This window comes from Aulostomus chinensis, chromosome 13 (genome assembly GCF_037954235.1).
Source record: "Aulostomus chinensis isolate RoL2024-O1b breed Wild chromosome 13, RoL_Achi_v1.0, whole genome shotgun sequence".
NCBI classification, from domain to species: Eukaryota; Metazoa; Chordata; class Actinopteri; order Syngnathiformes; family Aulostomidae; genus Aulostomus; species Aulostomus chinensis.
In genome coordinates, this window is record NC_141332.1 from 24446289 (window position 1) to 24464540 (window position 18252).

General features: G+C 40.2%; 1 protein-coding gene across 3 annotated transcripts in view; it reads right to left on the reverse strand.

Moving 5' to 3' along the window:
* The window catches only part of LOC147251485 (LIM and calponin homology domains-containing protein 1-like), an 85623-nt gene that overhangs the window by 40311 nt on the left and 27060 nt on the right, over positions 1–18252 (reverse strand). For all 3 annotated transcript variants that reach the window (XM_086222252.1, XM_086222253.1, XM_086222254.1), the window contains exons 4-6: positions 14675–14745; positions 11237–11306; positions 4144–4250 (exon numbers count right to left, since the gene is read on the reverse strand). In XM_086222252.1, the coding sequence (XP_086078378.1) occupies positions 4144–4250; positions 11237–11306; positions 14675–14745 (248 nt within the window). The remainder of the gene's footprint in view (positions 1–4143; positions 4251–11236; positions 11307–14674; positions 14746–18252) is intronic.

Sequence of the window (18252 nt, forward strand, 5' to 3'; positions counted from 1 at the left end):
AAAATACAGAACCTTTCGCAAAAAAACCCATAGCGACCTGAACGTATATCCAAGAGATGAATACAATCAGCAGATGTTCTTATACTGCACTGCAGAGATTTGGGATCAAGAAACAGGCCAGCATGAATGATATACTGCATTACCTTGTCCACACATATACATGTGGTGCACTGAGAGGTGGAGGTTGCTTTAATGTCTTGGATTTGAATCATAGAATTACAGTGTTGCAGGACAAGACAACATCACAAAACCTGAATGATGTTTTTTTTTTTAATGGAATGGAGAGAATATTGTGCATTTTCTGTCCGACTTTATTCCTTAAAGTATTGTGTATGTGATAAAGAATATTTGTCAGTAGTTTTGAGTGCCTCTGGGGCACAAACTCACTAAAAACACAAGTGACACTCAAATTGCGGTTGCGTGGGTTTTCCATGACAGCAGTGACCCAAGAGAGAAAGGAGTGAAAGAGCAGGAGAAGAGCGATGTGAAGGTAGCTGGAGGGGATGATCTGTAAATCCTCCTCATGTCGTTTCTGTCAAATGTCTAAAACATTGAGACAAGTTGTTTGTCTCTCCTGGGTCTTGTAGAAGCAACCTGAACCACAAACAGATTCCACAAGGTATTAGGCCACATGTACAGTTGGGCCCATGTCAGTGGAAACCTCTGCAATAGGCCACTGGCTGCTAAAGTTGCATGAACAGGACGTGACTAGCATTGATGTGATGATCATTGCAGAATCATTTTTGGAAACGTTAAGTTGGTGGTTTCTGAAGTTAACTAATCTCGACATCCAAGCCTTACGGTGGAGGCAATGACAGCAAAGGGTATTGAATGCCAAATGACCCAAACATGGAGTTTTCCTGAAGAACTTTTCATTGAATAGAAGTGAAACCTCAATGGTTGCTTCATTCTGACATTGAAGCACCATTTTGGACTGCAAAATGCATGCAAAACACACGAATGTTCAAATGTGAGACAACATGAAAAGGAACTCATGGTGGCACTTTGTTTCCCATACTTTCGCCTTGGTCATCTCGTCAGTCGTATTGTAAATGTTGTGTGGTTCCCATTGATGTATTCTGTCCAACATGGCAGGAGTGCCATTATAAAAAAACAAAAACAAAAACGTGAGATTTCCGTCCTTGACTTCAATACACTTGGTTTCCCCTCAAGAAGGAAACAAACATGACTTTAGCTCCTGCCATGGTTTGATGCTGAAACTGCAGTTAAGTCAAAAGATATCAAATGAAGCACCAAAAGTGTCCATCCATTTGCATCGACTATTAATTCATACTTTTGCAGCAAACTAGCCAGCTACTGCTCGATCCACTCCAAAACATGTGGGGTAAAAAATAAGTAACAACAAAAATATCACTTTATCACGATACACAGCTTGAATGAGTAGTTGAAGAATCATTACTGCTAATATGACCAGGTGGATTTCTTTTTGAGGAAAGCATGAAATATTCATCATTAATTGAACTTAAGTCTAATAGCTAATGAGTGCTTGGTCCCCCTAGTGATGACTTGAAAACATGTATGACAGTTGAGGATTAATCCTATCCAACTGAAAAAGACATTTCATTTCTCGTAGCATTTCAAAGCTTCCGTACGGCTAAAAGGAAACCCAAACACCTCCTCTCCTCACCTCTGAGTGACAACTACAAAATCGACCTGTTTCCATCAACACACTTACAAAAGGAGATATTTCAAGACTGAGCTCATAGCCTGCCAGAAACTGCCTGTCTTTTATGCTGTGTCTGTCAAAGTTGTTTCATAGATGAGTAAACACCTGTCCAAAAACTCCGGGGCTTCCTGTCACCAGCGCGAGTTTCAAGAAAATAGAAGTCTGTATGACAGGCAGTTACATAAGCACTGGAAATAACAGACGGCCACTAAAACAATGACATCAATGTTCCTGTTCAGGTTTGTAATAACAGTGGACTTTGCCAACATGAGAGAGAATATTCAGGGTTTTTTTTTTTCAGTATCTTGAAAATAGACACTGAGCAAGATAACACACCAACCAAGCTTCGATGGGTTTCTACTCTCTATTTGTTTAACGGCATCACGTCGGAAACCATCAAGCTGAATTTTTTACCAAACTTGCTGCCTTAGACATAGATCACGGCCCAAGGACGAAGAGGAAACCATTAAATTTGGGGGCATACCTCTTTCACACAGCAAAAAAATAGCATTTTTTTAAATGTTTGATCTGACTGACATCTTAAGTCATGTGGCCTTACCCGTCCAAGTACCCTCCAGTTTGATATACTGCAATAAGCCACTGCAGTGGTCCATGCCTTGTACTCCAGTGGGGAGCATTCATCAAATGTACTGTCTGTCTAGTTGCTATCTTTGTTACACAACACTTGCTTGACTTGCTCATGAAAAACAGCAGTGGCCCCACAATTCAAAGACTGGATTCAGTTGAAGAAAATGTACTGATGTGATGAGGCTAAAAGCAAGGATTGGGAACCCAACCTTACCAGCTCAATAATTAAACAAATAAAACAGTGAATATCGGTTCCTAGACTCTCCAATAGTACAGTGGGAGGCAGAGGCTCCTCTCTTGTGGAAACTTCTTTCAGTTAGAGTCTGGAATCCGTCTCTATGTTGCGTGGACTAAAAACTTTCCTTTTTGGTGACGCTGGCTCAGGCTTATCTTGAACCACTTCCTGGGTACATGTCCATATCCATGAGTGAGGGATTTTTGCCTCAGTTTAAGGATCCATGGTTGAAGCCATCTTCTACATCCACGATCTTTCTCAATGTCCAGTGCTACTGCTACTGTCATTACTTTTGTTTATAGAATTCATTTCACTGATTTTTATTTAATATGGCAAAATGGCCACACAAGGTTGCCAGGTCTCGAGCTGCTCTATAATTACTATATAGAAAAAGCTGTCTTGTCTGGATATCAATCACAATTTAACACCTGGCAGAGATGGAGTCTTTTTGATGGCGTTTCCTGCGGGTCAAATGACCTTTTTGGGGAAATGTGGCAGACGCAAATATAAAAAGACTGAACCCAACAGCATCCCCATTAAAACTGAAGCTGGCATCGCAACAGAGGGATGTTTATACTTGTAAACTTGCACCGGATCAGAAAGTAGAGCAAGCAAACAAACACACATGTCATTACTTCCAAAGAATGCCTGACAGAACCAGTCAGGCTGCTCCTTCTGAAACCAGCAAGTATAGCCCTGTCCTCTAAAGCACCGCCTTCATAACCCCTCTGTGACTGACACCTTGTTGAACTAGCACACGCACATGCATACACAATCAATGCAGAACTACAAGCAGCTGGCTTTGTTACCAAGCAACAAAGTAGGAGTCATAGCTCGGTAATTGTTGTATGTGCACAGAAACTGGTTCTGTCTCACAGATATGCTATTGTTCCATGACAGCCTCATACAAACCTCCATTAACTCTCTTTTACTTATTTGTGTTGGCAGTGAACTGGTTGATTGTCTTATGCACGGAGTGACAGAGTGGGCGACTGACACAGTGTGACACACAAACAAGCACACAATCAGTAATAAAGGCAAGCTATTGTCTTCTATTTACTGGGGTGTTCTGTATCAAAACACAGTCCATACACTTAATTAAATACAAGCCTTCATTCGTACGAAAAATACATCCAATATCCTACCAAAAAAATCACTACTCTTAATCAAAAAATAAAAATCTATCAATAATAAACAGTGCTGCTCTGTGACTCTTTTTTAATCTACTAAGAGCATAATTTTATATTCAGCTGTCATGTATTTTACCATCTACCTGAAGGTCTAAAGGCCTTTTAATCATTTCGCTTTGGCAGAAGAGCACCCTCTTTCTGTCAGAGCCACATATCAGATCATGTTTGCTCTACAAGGTTTGCTCTGATTGATGACCTGGGCAGGGAGTCGACTGGCTGGTAATTAAGTCGGAAGACAATTTCGGGGCTTTAAATTCTTTTCACGTGATGAAAATTTTGTCATATATTAAACATGTCAGGTCAAAAAAATTGTTCTTGATCTTGAAACATACAGTCAACAATTGTGTACTTAACACTTTAGAGTCCACCAAGTTTAAAGTTTTGAACTGGAGTATGTAATCACAGACAGAGCAGTAATATTACACTTAATGTTTGAGACCTACTTGGCGGTGGGGCGTGTCGACGTGTCCTGCAGGTCTCCAGGGTCAAACAACTGGGAGCCCTTCAGTCCCAACTCCTCACAGCCACGTAAAAACACACTCAAGTTGTCCTGCACAGAGCACAAGCACACACAAATGCTCTTTAGGATAATAATGCTGGTGTCAGAGACAGAAGGCAAAGCAAGGTCGGATCTGTTATGGACAGGGCTTGAACCCAATCTGTCATTTAACTACTGCAGTAAACACACATTTCCGAGTAAAAAGGAGAAAGACAATTCTGGCTCATGACTACACAGTGTTTGTCATGGATACAAATATTTTTGGAGTTACTCGTCTTTATTGTGCAATCAAACAAAGTGGACTTGAAAAACAATTTACAGTTCAATCAAAATTAAGCAGAAAAATACTGTTAGTGATGTTGTTTGGAGTGTGTAACACATGTCTCTACTGGTCCACATCAAGCCAAGTCACTCTAATCATGACTATAAAGACAAAAGGTCCTGCACACAAGGCTCCTTTTCCATGGCATGAAAACTTTTGGATTTGAAAACAAAACTTCTGGGTTCACAATAATCAATTTTTTTAATAGCAAATCTATTTGATTGCACAATAAAGATTAAAAACTACATATATTCACATGCAAACCCTTGTTTTTATCTCAGACAGTGTCTGAAACATAGTCTGCACAAAATGAAAATCAGGATACCTGCTCGATAGAAATGTGACACCACCAGGTTCTGCAGCCAGCTCTCACACTGCTTGGACTGTTCCTACGTTTACTATTCCACTTTTACTTCGGCTTCCTTTTCATCTTCTCTCTTTCGCCTGCTTTTCTTGATCATTGCATTTTTCCCTTCCTTCAGTCTCTCTCCATCTTCTCAGTATTCCTTCTCTCTCCTCTCAGCTCTTTGTTACATGCAACCTGACCCTCGCTCTCCTCCAGTTCCCAGGTTCTCGCTCCCTTTGTTTTGGTCCTCCTATCGTTCAGAGGGCCACAGCCAAAGCCCTTCCCTCTCTCTCTATCTCAGGGTGTCACCGTTTCCTCTCCGCCCTGATTGTCCCAAGCACTCTCTTTATCTCTTACACACCAAAACACAAATACAATGCTATTATATCCACACATTCCGACAAAGTTCTTTTTTAAATATACATGATTGAAAGTGCAGTCACACACAACTGTGAGCCTTATTTATATGTACACATAAGCTGGTGTAAGAATACACATGCATAAACACACACTGGATCACACTTGTTCTCACAGTCACTCAAAGCCCACCCCATGCCTTCCTGTTTTTTGGGACAACACCCCTGTCACACAAACTCCTCGTTGATAGCCAACACAGAAATCACCTCGACAGTTCTACTCCACCGAGGATAAAAGTCACAGGGACACGCACGCACACACACACACACACACACACACACCCTTGTACCTAAATCTTTGTGAGGACTTTCATTGACGTAATACATTCCCTAGCCCCTCACACTAGACCTAACGATCTCAACTGACTGCCTGACCCTTACCTCGACCCTAAACCTAACCAGAACCTGATTCTAACCTCGACACTAAAACCAAGACTTGACCTTCAAACAGCCCTCTGAAGATGTGAAGACCATCTAAAATGTCCTCACTCTGTTGGTTAAATAAGTATTCTAGTCCTCAATATGTAGCAAGTACAAGAACACACACACACACACACACCTCTACCTGAAGTTATATTCTACAAGACTGCATCAAATTAAGATCACTGCGTACCTTTAAGAAACCAGGATCAAAAGTGACTTAAAACTTTAAGGGATAAATTAATGGAATCTCTTGTGGTAAGGAGAGAGGATTTTGAGTCTTTCATCAAATTTAGCCTCCGGTTGTACAATGTTCAGGCTTTAGATCAGAAAGCATATTGGCAAGAAGTAAGACTGATCAATAAGTATTCATTTTATTTTAAAACTATGAAGTCCTAGCAAAGGCTGCAGTCTGAGAAGGACAAGAGTGGACACAGAGATTTTCATCTTTAAAAGACAGCCACGGCCTCTTCTGAACCACTGAATTTAGTCGAGAACTTAATTACAAACATTTGATTTAGAATTATTTTGAGTGAGAGATCATTCTCCTTTATGTCCATCTGAAACCAAATTTTAATGATCCTTCTATGCAGCCAAAAATAATATCATATCATTTAAATGAAAGAAAAAATATCTTCGGGGAACCATCAAAAATGTTCCTTTAATGATGTCTGGACAGGCATGTCTGTGGTGCGCCGGTATTTTACAGCACGGAACATAGACAAAGTAAACAAACTGCTGCAGCTACGAGTCATTGGTAGACGATTATTGTTTATTTAGCTTGTGAAAACTGGCTCTGTTGCACGCCTGGATGTGTGTTCATGCTTTTGAGTTAGATAAGGAGATTTTAGCGGTAAAGCTAAGGAGGGTCTTTAATCCGTTACTCTCGTTGTGTGCAGTCTGGCATTGTTAATTTGTTAAAGATTTGATTTGCGGATACAAAGTAAGGACTACAACCAGATGGGTGCATGACTTAGTTGCGTTTCATTCAATTAATGCAGGGTGCTTTTCTAACTGTGACCGTAGAACTTGACGGAATCCAAAGGACAGCTGCTCAGGGGGAGGAAACAACCCACTTGGGTTGCAACGAGATAGATTTCCTCTTATTTTTCCACTGTCAAGGATGCAGCCAAAATGGTACAAAAACAGGAGAAAGGCGAAGGTGAGTACTCAACAGTTTGGGGTGCAAATTTGTCCCCTCTGATGGTACTGTGTGTGTGTGTGTGTGTGTGTGTGTGTGTGTGTGTGTGTGTCATGCTTCAGCACTCCACCCAGCAACCTGGCCAAGTGTGAGTGCACTCTTGATGTTAAAAAGAAGTCTACATCAGCTTTATAGATCTGGTAGTCAGGCTATAACAGAAATACAGCATATATGTGTTTGTTTTTGTTCCACTAACTTTCCTTGGATTTCATTCAATACAAAGTTACCGAACACAACGACAGCCATGGTAACATTTATTCATTTTCTTTTGCACATAATGCTCCTGTTAAGATGTAGCTTTTTTGGTTAAGATTTTATCATACCAGAGGCATTTAAATTATTTCATGATTCAGATAAATCATTCAATCCCTCAATGAAAATAAATCCGTCTATCCCTGAAGGTGTAATTGCACGGGTTTTACGTCACGATTTGATTATTTATCACCACTGAACTTGTAAAGCAATCTATTCTGCTTGTCTGTTTATGCTGTAAAACACCAACGGAGCAGCCAACGCAGGCAGAGGGTGCTGGGAACAGAGTAGCCCATGAACGCTGGGCCACAGAGGCTGCACTGCCAAAGCACCGAGGTAGCTACTCTAATTACAAAACAGCCAAAACTCCTCAGAGGCTCATTTTCCCATTAGCCCCCAAACAGGAAGAGGAAGGGGGAGTAGTCTGTTTTATTATGACGGGCCAGATAACAGCAGACCCCTTGTTTACATGTTTCTCACCTCTCTAATCGCAGCCAAAGAGGAAGAAAAACCCTAAAGCCACAGGAGGGTAAGAATTCTGAAACCTACATATCAAAAGTTACATTTTCTTTTAAAAACAGGTATCAAATAAGCTTTTTTCTTCTTCACCTGTAATCTATTATTGTAAAATTGCTACTGTAAACATGATGTTAACTATAGTTGACACACTTTCACCTTTAAACAAATAAGTAATAATCATGCTGCATTTCTGAGTCCTTCACCTGCCCTTTTAGGGTAATTGTAATCAATCAGTGGGGTTTGATAGACACTTGATGAATTCACAATGTGAAAATGAAAAGAAGAAAAACAGTGAGAGCTCACTATGACGTTGGTAAGTTGAGAAAATAATCAGAACAAAAGCTGTGATTTTTCATTGTGGAATTACATTGAATATCATTCACTTATGATCAGAACTGTCGTATCTAATAGTTTATTTAAGCTGCAACCTGAAAATGTTGAAACAGACATAGTTCACCCTCCGGCCAAGGCTGATAGTTATTTGTGTAAAGTTACAAGACAGAAACATAGCACGTTTTAGAGGATTTATGGTGTGAGAGCATGCCGAGATCCCCGAATCCTGGAGAATAACATACAGGTACAAAACACAGAAAATGAACATTGAACTGAACATTTATTCAGTGCTGTAACAGGATAATCAGTTGTTGTTGTTGCAGTGGGAAATAGGGCTGTAAGGAATGTGCTTGGCGGTGATTACCCACCACTTGTAAAAAGCCAGAAAAGGCTCACTGGCAGCCGCTATGAGATAAGAAAGTCATTTCAGCCCAACCCAGACTTCTTTGTTATGCCATGCGGTGATCTAAATGATCCAAATACCCAGTGCCCCTTGCACTTCCTCCACGCACCAAACTCTTGTCACTTGCATGTTCACGAGACACCTAGTTTTTCAGCTTGGTTGTCAGTCCATCATTATTGGGCAGTTAAGTTTGATTACAATTTGATGAAAGCAACGAAGCCACAGCAATAAACACTGCCTATTAGTGAAATTTCATTCGGTTATCACGTCGAGTCGGTCTAGTTGATGAAAATAATCACAATGCAGGATGAGAATGGGAAGGAATCACTGATTCAAACCAAAAAAGGTCAGAAAGTTAATTGCTATAGCCAGATATTCATAAAGCACTATTTGTCACTCAGTCTGTCATGACGATAAAGACCCATTTTGTCAAACAAATCGGCACAATGCCACTTCTGAATATGTAGCATGATCTCCAATGCTGTCAACTTTCAATGAGTCTGTTTTCACGTTGGTTCTGAAAGGCCTCTTCATCCACATCAAGGTCTAAGGTCAGCATGAATGGGTTCCACTGTTTTACAATAAACTTCAAATATATCTGTGTTCAGGTCTGCTTACATTCACAGGCCGTCGTTCAAACAGAGAGGCGAGGTGTTTCTGAAATGGTTACGAAAGCCACAGACAACAATACACAATATTCAGCTTTGAAGAACTGAATTAGGTTTTGTTTTCTCAGAAAATTAAAAATAATAAAAAGCATATCTCAAAGAAAATGTCAAATTGGAAAAGAACATCTCTCACTGTTAAGGCAATTTGCATGTCAAGCTATGTTATGTTTATTTTGTGACCAAGAGAATGTTAAAAACAAGGAGTCTGTTCACATGTGCAAGGATATTGTTTTTAAACATTACTTTTTCTATTCCCACACAAACTGAGTTTTTAGGTCTTTGAAAACTTTTGGAAAGCAGATGTGTCCATCCCTGATTCGTCATGGCCTTCTAACAAGAGCCTTCAGGAGGAAAACATATCAGTCAATGTATTTATGAGCCTTGACTACCAGTGCTTCATTCAACATGGATAAGGAATTACATGAGTTACTGAACACCCTGTCCATGTTAGCAGCTGTCATGCTGTTGAATTCTGCATTTCATCCTGCTAACGCCCCGGCACGTGTATGACCAATATGCATGATTATTATTTTGAAAATCATTTGTGTCTGGATTAAGATTGGTTTTCATTTTAAACAGTGATATAAACAAAAAAACTAAGTGCATTTATATGCATGTAGCCCAAAATTAAGTGGTTCAGGGCTCTGGTTCACACGGCTGCTGATGGACAGCTTGGCTGTGAGAAGTGAAACTGAGATCTTGAAGCTGCAGGTATCTGTAATCAAACCCTATATATACACACCTGACATGTTAAGTTGTCAAAGCCATTAAATCTGCACGTCACATGATTATTTCCATGACTCTTGTGGCCTTGGGTGAATCAATCCAATGATATCAACAAACTGCGACAGCAAGAAAAGCACCTCCACCTGCTCTGTGTCAGATCCTTGGCATATTCTCAATCGAGCACAAGTTCAATGGATGTTTATCACTGACAATGGAGAAAATCTGGAAAGCTGAAAGAATTCTAAATTCCAAAAGGTATATTAATCTCAGAAACAGACATGCACCCGCAATAAAGATTATGTATAGGGATTTACTTGATATCAGGCACCTGGTATGCAACTGGGTTGCGAACCTTGAAGCCAACTTTCTGCTTTAGGAGTGCGCACAGGTATCCGATCCATAATTCCAATTTACACACCACGTGGCAGCCGTACAATGACAGCACTGTGCCAACCTGCTGATACATACAAGGCTTTTAACTGTTGCAGAATCGAAAATGTGGTTAAACGTTTAAAGTTGCATGTTGTAGCAGTCATGATGAATATGCCTTGAAGAATCCACTCCCCTCAATCATACCATTAATCACATTCCCCACAACACTGGCCCAGGGGCTGAAGCTGCAACCCTATTTGACCCAACCATGTGAATCAACCACAAACTCACCTTTAGCATTTTAAATCCTTGTCCTTTCTGTATTTCACTGCCATGAAAAAACACAGTTACATTGTACCACCTTCATGGCCCTGTCTCTGAATTTCTGTCTGAAGTTTCAATCAGGTTTAGTCTTTAATACTGACACAGTAACAGTGGGTGATTTTAATATTGCTTTAATTGCCTATACACACAATCAAAGAATATCTTTACACAACGTTTAGCTGATTGTGCTGTGCCTAAATGTCAGAAAGTCATTCCGTCAGACAGAAAACTCCTGACCCCCTCAAACTGTACAATGCTGCAGGTCCACTGTGAGTGACGCTTACCCCTATTACCCCTCTAAAAGATGATCAAAGGGATGTTTATGCCTCCACAACCAGTACAGTTACAGTTTACATTCATGTTCATCCAGATTCACAATATACTGTATGTGCTGCAGACTTAAGGAATGAATGAATGCCTGCAGGAATTGAATAAATAAAAAAAAAAAACATTGAATTTGGCAAAAAAACATGGATATGGTGCCACACTAACATGGACCTTTTGAAAATAAAACGTCATCACCATTATTTCACAATACTCAACATTTGTCTGGGATGTCATAATTATCAAAGCCATGTGAGGTTTAAAGTTATAGCCAGAAAACCATCGACAGTTTTGTGAAGTCACAGTGACTACAGGGAAAACAAAGGAAGAAATAGTGTTTGGAATTTAAAGCGTCGGTGTGCAATATGTCTACATTTAGGTGCAACGAATAAATGAGGGCAGACAACTCACCAGGCCAGCGATGGGTGTTGGAAGTCTGTTGATTTTCTTCACCAATCCAGGTTTAATGGAGCTCAGTAACCTAAAAACAAAGGCACAAATCCAAGCTGGTGTTAATGGTTACCGTATTTTCTGCACTATAAAGGTGCACCTAAAAGCCTTTAATTTTCTCAAAAACCGACAGTGCACTTTATAATCCGATGCACCTTATATATGGATCAATATTGGTTAATTATGGGTACCGTAGCCAGGGGGCGTCACCAAAGTAACAGCGGTAAAAACGGTAAAGGGGAATTCCAGTCCCACACCACTTGTGTGTGTATAAAGACCCCAAAATGGCACCTTTCAAGACACACGCTTACGACGCAGAGTTCAAACTCAAGGCTATCAGTCACGCAGCTACCGGTATGTACGGTACCGTATTGTGAATGCACTAACTTGTTTTGGGAGTGAACGGAGTTGTCAGAACGTTGGTTTGTATTCTATTAATAAAGTTGGACTGACTGACTTATGACTGTTTTGTTGACATTCCCTTTAGCGCAGCTCTATCTAGTGGATGCATAACGCAACCCCAGCCACTACAGTAGTTTCTATTCTATGCGCCTTATAATGCGGTGCGCCCTCTATATGAAAACAGTTTTAAAACAGGCCATTCATTGAAGGTGCGCCTTATAATCCAATGTGCCTTATGGTGCGGAAAATACGATACATGGAAGAGTTGCTTTTTTAAAAAGATGTCTTAATATGATTATATGTATGTTTCTGAAGTTGTATCATACTAAATTGAAAGCATCACAAGCACAGATTAAAACATGGCAAAAGGGAGAGAGAAATATATGTGGGCCCCACAGCGGTGTCTGGAAGGTTAATAACCAAACAGATCATGACTCTAATTTGAGAATCAGAGCTGCTCCCCCACTGCGAAATGTTGACTAGTTCCAGTGCATTTCACATTACTTTAGAATTATGACATCTAGGATCTCTAATATCACTTACTGAACTGAATATTTTAGGAAGTTATTGTACATTTCTGCAACTCTTTCAAAGTTCTCTCTCTCGCTCTCCGTCTCTCCAGTTTCATCTTTTGTGTGTGTTTTCATCAGAGGAAACACTTTAATGATTCAGCTCTGTAGAGGAAAAACCCACCCTCGGATAGTCTTGCGGTATTAGATATCCGCGGCCCTGTGATGTTGATGACATTCCAGCAGTTATTTTGTGATGAAGTGCTGCAATTTTCCTATTTGGAAAACCCTTTTTCCCCCTCAGCCTGCCTCATCCATTTCTACTTCAGTTAGAGAACTTTTGCTTTAAATTTCCCAGAATAACATCCAACTGCCCCAGGAGAGGGTTGCTCTCAGAGCTACATACAATGTGTGTAGGTGGAGGGAGCGAGCAAGCAAAGACAGTATTTCCACTCTTTATAAAAGTGCCTGCATGAAAAAAATGTTGCAGTGCACTTTAGCCTTTTCTTCAGAAAAACGACTCAAGTGGGGATGATATGATTAACTTCTCCATGTGAGAGTTCTAAGATCCTGTGAAAAAGCTCACAACCCAACTGATACAAAATTCAGAGATCAATATCAATAGATTGGTTGGACGTTCCAAAGTATGATGATATGATAGGTAGTTTTCACTTTGTATTCAATGAGGTAGAAAGTCTTGATTTGGTTCCCTAACATTTGCCTTTTAAACAGTGCATGAATGAACACTGCAAATTTATTTCTGGACATCGATAAATCAGTTATGCAGTTTTCAGCAATAAATGAAATAGCTTTGCAGAATAAATATGCATAATTTTGCATTTAAACATTAAAAATAGAAGAGGCAGTAAAACTGTGTCTTATTTTTTACTCGTAAAAATATCTGGTATTGATGTGGATTATCTAGGTTACGTCATATAAAAGCTACTGAAGAAAAAAAGATGAATTTTGCCTGAATATATTAATATGAAAACAAGATTTAAGTTACTTTGAATAAAAAGAAGTACAGCTTATTTGGCCAGTCACATTATAATATCTGGTATCAACTTTTAGTCACATGTGCATGCACAGACCACCCAGGTACAACAAAACACTGCTGAAAAAATTGATCCTAGAGGAAATGCCTCCATATTTTGTTCCTCCAGGACAAAGGCCAAGGAAATGTCATCTAAAATTATCCAAAAACGGGGGAAAAAAACCCTTTTCCGCATTGGAAGAACTGGAATTAGGGGTGGGTGGGACAGCCATTTTCTATTACAGTATGCAATTTGAAATCGCAGAATAGTACAGTTCAAGACAAAGCTATTGCTTTGCAAATTTAAATCAGAAACGATCTTAAATCACCGTGCAATACAAACTGATTATTATTTTTCTTTAGATTGTCTATACAAACCAAAAATGCAGAGGTCGCTGGGTTTTTTTTGGCAGTTGATATTACAGCATTAGGAGGCATCACAATTTCCCTCTCCCTTCCCATCTTTGGCCAACTATTATGTTGTGTGATGCATGCACCATGAGCTCATGCCCACGTGGAAACAGTACTGCCATATCACTACCTGTAAACATATTTCTACTGTTGCTGAGTATGCTGTTATATTGCTCAACTCCAGCTGAAAGTGGTCATTTTTTTGTTGGCTAAGTTACATGATGTTTGTGATTACGGATTGTGGCAATATCAGCACTGACCTTGACCGTAATTATTAAGGTAAGATCTCATCCCTGACATAATGTTTGCTCGCTTTTTAAATATGTGAGTCATGCATAACTACCTGCAATACTACAGTAAGTATAAATGTTCTCTTACATTGCAGGAAATCCAAAACCAGCGGAGGCACTGTTAAATAAATTCTAATGTCAGTATTCACAGTTAAGGTGGTTTCAACACTCAAACATTTAACTGAACTCGCCGCAAAGAATGTGAAAGAGACAGAGTTCAAGTGTGAGTGTTTCAAGTCTCATTTCATCACCTCAACTCGTTACAAATGGACAGACAAGTGTTGTACTGGTCACTGGGCAACACACCGGGCCACTGAACCGCAACACTCAAGAGAAACCTGTTGAAAACCTGACCACTAATGACCATCCAATTAATGCAGAATAACACCTTATTCTTTTGGGTTCACACAATTTATTCTAACTTCTCAGACACTGTCAAGACATGACAATACTGAGCGCAGGTTGAGAGAGAAAGAAACCTTTGAGTTTAAATCTATGGTTGCGATTAAAAGACAAATGACAGAAAATTTACTATAAGCGCCAATATTTATTGACACTAAAATTATGGCACTTCCACTTCCCTGTTTTTAAAGTTACCACACAAAACAGTATCACAGCATTGCATCAAACAACATGACCGCGCAGCTATGGAAATGTCCATTTTTAAACCATCTGAAAAAAATAGGTACAATAAGGGATACCAGGTGACAATGTCAATGCATAATTCAGTTAAAAATAAATAGTCAGAACTTACTCGCACAGTAGTATCCCGTTCTCCAAACCCCCTCTGAAATCCTTGTCACCGAAGCATCTTCCTGTCACAGCCTGTAAGAAAACGCATGAATTGATTGATTTAGGGAAAAAATACAAGCTCCACTTAGAAGCAAAAAGAAAAAAAAAAAAAAGAGAAACAAACACCATTTTTATTCATACCCCGTACACGTCTGTCCCTCACAGTAAATCCAGAGAATGGTATGTAGAGTTGTACAAAGAACTGCCAGCCATATATCAAGTCCTCCTCTGGTTAGCAGCGCTAAACACTAACAAGCTTGACATAAGCCGCAGTCATCCTGACCAAATGGCTCTGGCAAGCTAATGTGCTGTGACAGGGGATTTCTTGGGTAATAGTTGCTTCTCCTCTGAGGAGGCGGAGCCTCCTGTTTGCATCTGTTTATACCGTCAAGCATGCGTACTTCTCTTGGACAAATAAAGCAATAAATATGGATGATTCTTTTTTTGTAGTGACACATTTAATTACACAAGACTGAAAGGCTGCACATTTATAAATGCTCTTCAATGGGTAAATCTTTGGTGCAGCAGACTGATTCCAAATTGCTGTTTTTCGGCTCCTGATATTCATCCTTTATTTGTAAAAGTTAAAAGGATAATTCATTCAAGTCCCCCATGAACATACCGTAAATTCCGGACGATAGAGCGCACCGTTATATAAGCCGCAGATGCTTATTTTAGGGGAAAAAAATCAACTTTGTACACGTATAAGCCGCACCGGTAAATAAGCCGCGGTGCACGGCGGAAACACCTCGGCCGCCCGTTCTCTGCGTGTTGACCCAGTCTTCCAGAGCGTTTTCAAGTTTCGGCCATCTGCTATTATGACCTCTGAAAGCTTTTGTCGTCTTTTTGCATTGGGTCATGTTGCCGCCTCCAGCGTCTCACCATCGATTTGTTTATGCCAAATTTACGTGCTGCAGCTCTATTTCCATCTTTAACCGCCAGATTGATTGCCTTTAACTTGAAAGCTGCATCATAAGCATTCCTTCTTCTGCTCTCCATCTTGAGGGTGAGTACAAATGACTGAAAATATCGTGTGATGCTCTTTTTACACTGCACCGCGGCATGGACTGGACACTCCAAGTACAGTACTTAGAGAAATTACCATAACATTTGGCCAGGAATTTCCCTAAGTACGGTACTTGGAGCTACCATCAGGAACAATAGGGAATTACTGCCCGCTGCACGCCACACCCCAGGGTGAAGGTAAAATCCTTGTCTAAGACGCACCAGAGTATAAGCCGCGGGGCATGAAGCGTCGAAAAAAGTCGCGGCTTATAGTCCAGAATTTACCGTACATACATCTCAAGTGCAAACATTAAAAAAAAAAAAAAAAACTCTCCTGACTTTGTGCAATACTTTTGTTAGCAGTCCCACTGAAAATCCAATTATTCTCACAAACACGAGTACACAGACATAAAGAGGGGGGCCCCTTTGGACTGCCCACTTGGTAGCCAAAACAATTACAAGATAAAATTTACTCATTTTACATTTATTTGGACAGCTGCAGAAAAAAGTATGGTGGTGTGTTGTGTCTGGCCCTGCTGTGTGTTTTTGTCCACTTCTTTGCCTGAGGGACGCCTGGACATGATAAAGAGAAATGAACTGCTGTATGTCAGAGAGCAGGCTGACAATAGGCCTCATTACTGCAGCGAGGGGGTGGGAGGGGGGGGCTGAGGTTTCATGTCTGATGTTTGGGAGTTAGACAAAAATGCAGATTAAGATGAAGAAAAACAAGACAGACAAGAAAGTGGCACAGGTTTCCCCATTGTGATGGCGTTAAAACAAATGGCTGGCGCCATTCCCTGCTGCACCAGCATTTGTGAACTGGTTAATGGATGTGCCTGGTGATGGAGGCAAAAACAAAAACAAAAAACAAACACATAGTCCATGACAAGAGTATGGACTTGCTTTGGAGAAAGAATTTACTAGCAGAATGAACAGAAATGCACAGAGAAAGCTAAGTGACGCAATTTCTCTATTTCAGTTCATTAAGCAGCATGCTAACTGGGCTGGACAATGAGTAGAGTCAAATTTATGTTTTCAGATTTTGAAAGGAGACAAAAATTCTAAGTTCCTTGCTTTATGTCCTTTCCATATAGGAACTAATCAATTTTATCCTACTTTCTATGATTTGTTGGAAAAAAAAGACATTAAGTGTCAATAGGCAGCTCGTTTAGCAAGTGAGAAATGTGTAGGCCTTTTCACAGAAAGAAGTCCCAACATGTTATACAGAGACAGTTTATGAGCAACAAGTCTGTTTTAGGGTTGTTTTTTTCAGGACATGCAAGGGTGATAGTTTTTAAATAGAAGACAGAATTCAATCTTTTCTCATCTTCTTGTGTGAGTAAGCTCATACTTACTGTAGTTCTAACGAAGGCTACAGGAGCAGTTAGCGACTTGTGCTAATGCTATGCTGACATGCAACCAAGCTTAGCTAATCCAACTGGATTCAACAGAGTGATGGGCTGTAAATCTTTCTCAATGACCTTTGTAACAGCCGGAGACAGTTGTTGTTGTTTCCGATGTTATTTTTCATCAAGAATGGGTTGAATGGGTTGGACTTGGCTGCAGCAACCACAGCTTCATCAGGGGTAGCTGCATACCTACAGCACCTGGATTGTGGCGCATCATGGCAAAACAGTTTCTAAACTTGTTTTTTTCTATATGGAGTTCACGATCATGGAATAAAAAGCATTCTACCAGCCATCAGCTTGCAGTAGTTATGGAGGTGGAGACTGTTTTACTAATGCAATGAGTTACCACTGGTGAGTGACAGAGTGCCCACGACAAAGCGCGACACAGCAAAATCTCAGGCTAACAAGGGTAGAGTGGAGAGATGGCCTCAAGGTCACAGCCGTGCAAGTGAACTGAGGAGTCTTCTTCCGTAGCCTGAGAAAAGTGAGGGGAATGGACAGGAGAAAACCTGTGGAGCAAGAGAGCAAGCAGGACAAGAGGACTGCAGCATGGAAGGAGAAAAGCAAATGTTCAGAGAAGGAAAGAGATGACAAATGTTATTATCAGCCAGGAAACGAGAAGTGTTAAATTGGTACGACAAAGATATGCAAGGTCTAAATGAAGTGTCACAAGTAGCCTCAGGGCATCTTATAACACTACACCCACAACAAAATATCCCCGCCAAGTAATAATGGGAGGGAACAAAGGAAAACACAATGATCTACAACAATGATTTAAGTACAAAAACCATATAAATCTTGCAGAGAATGCCCTTAAACAAACAAATGAGCTGTATACTTTCCTGCAGGTGGTACTTTGTTCTAATGGGTAATGCAGAAACTGATACGCATTATTATAAGGCAAAAAAAAAAATACAAGACAAAATCTATGAGTTGAAACCATTTTTTCCACACTCAATACACCCCAACATTAATTTCACGGGCTTGTGGTGGGCCAAACCTCCCAGTGTCTTGAAGCGTAACTTGATTAATATTCTGTCTCTAGGGATAGCGCACATAAACATAAATCACATATTTCTCCTGTGAAAGGTGCCCTGATTGGTGCTATGTAAATACAGCTGATTGA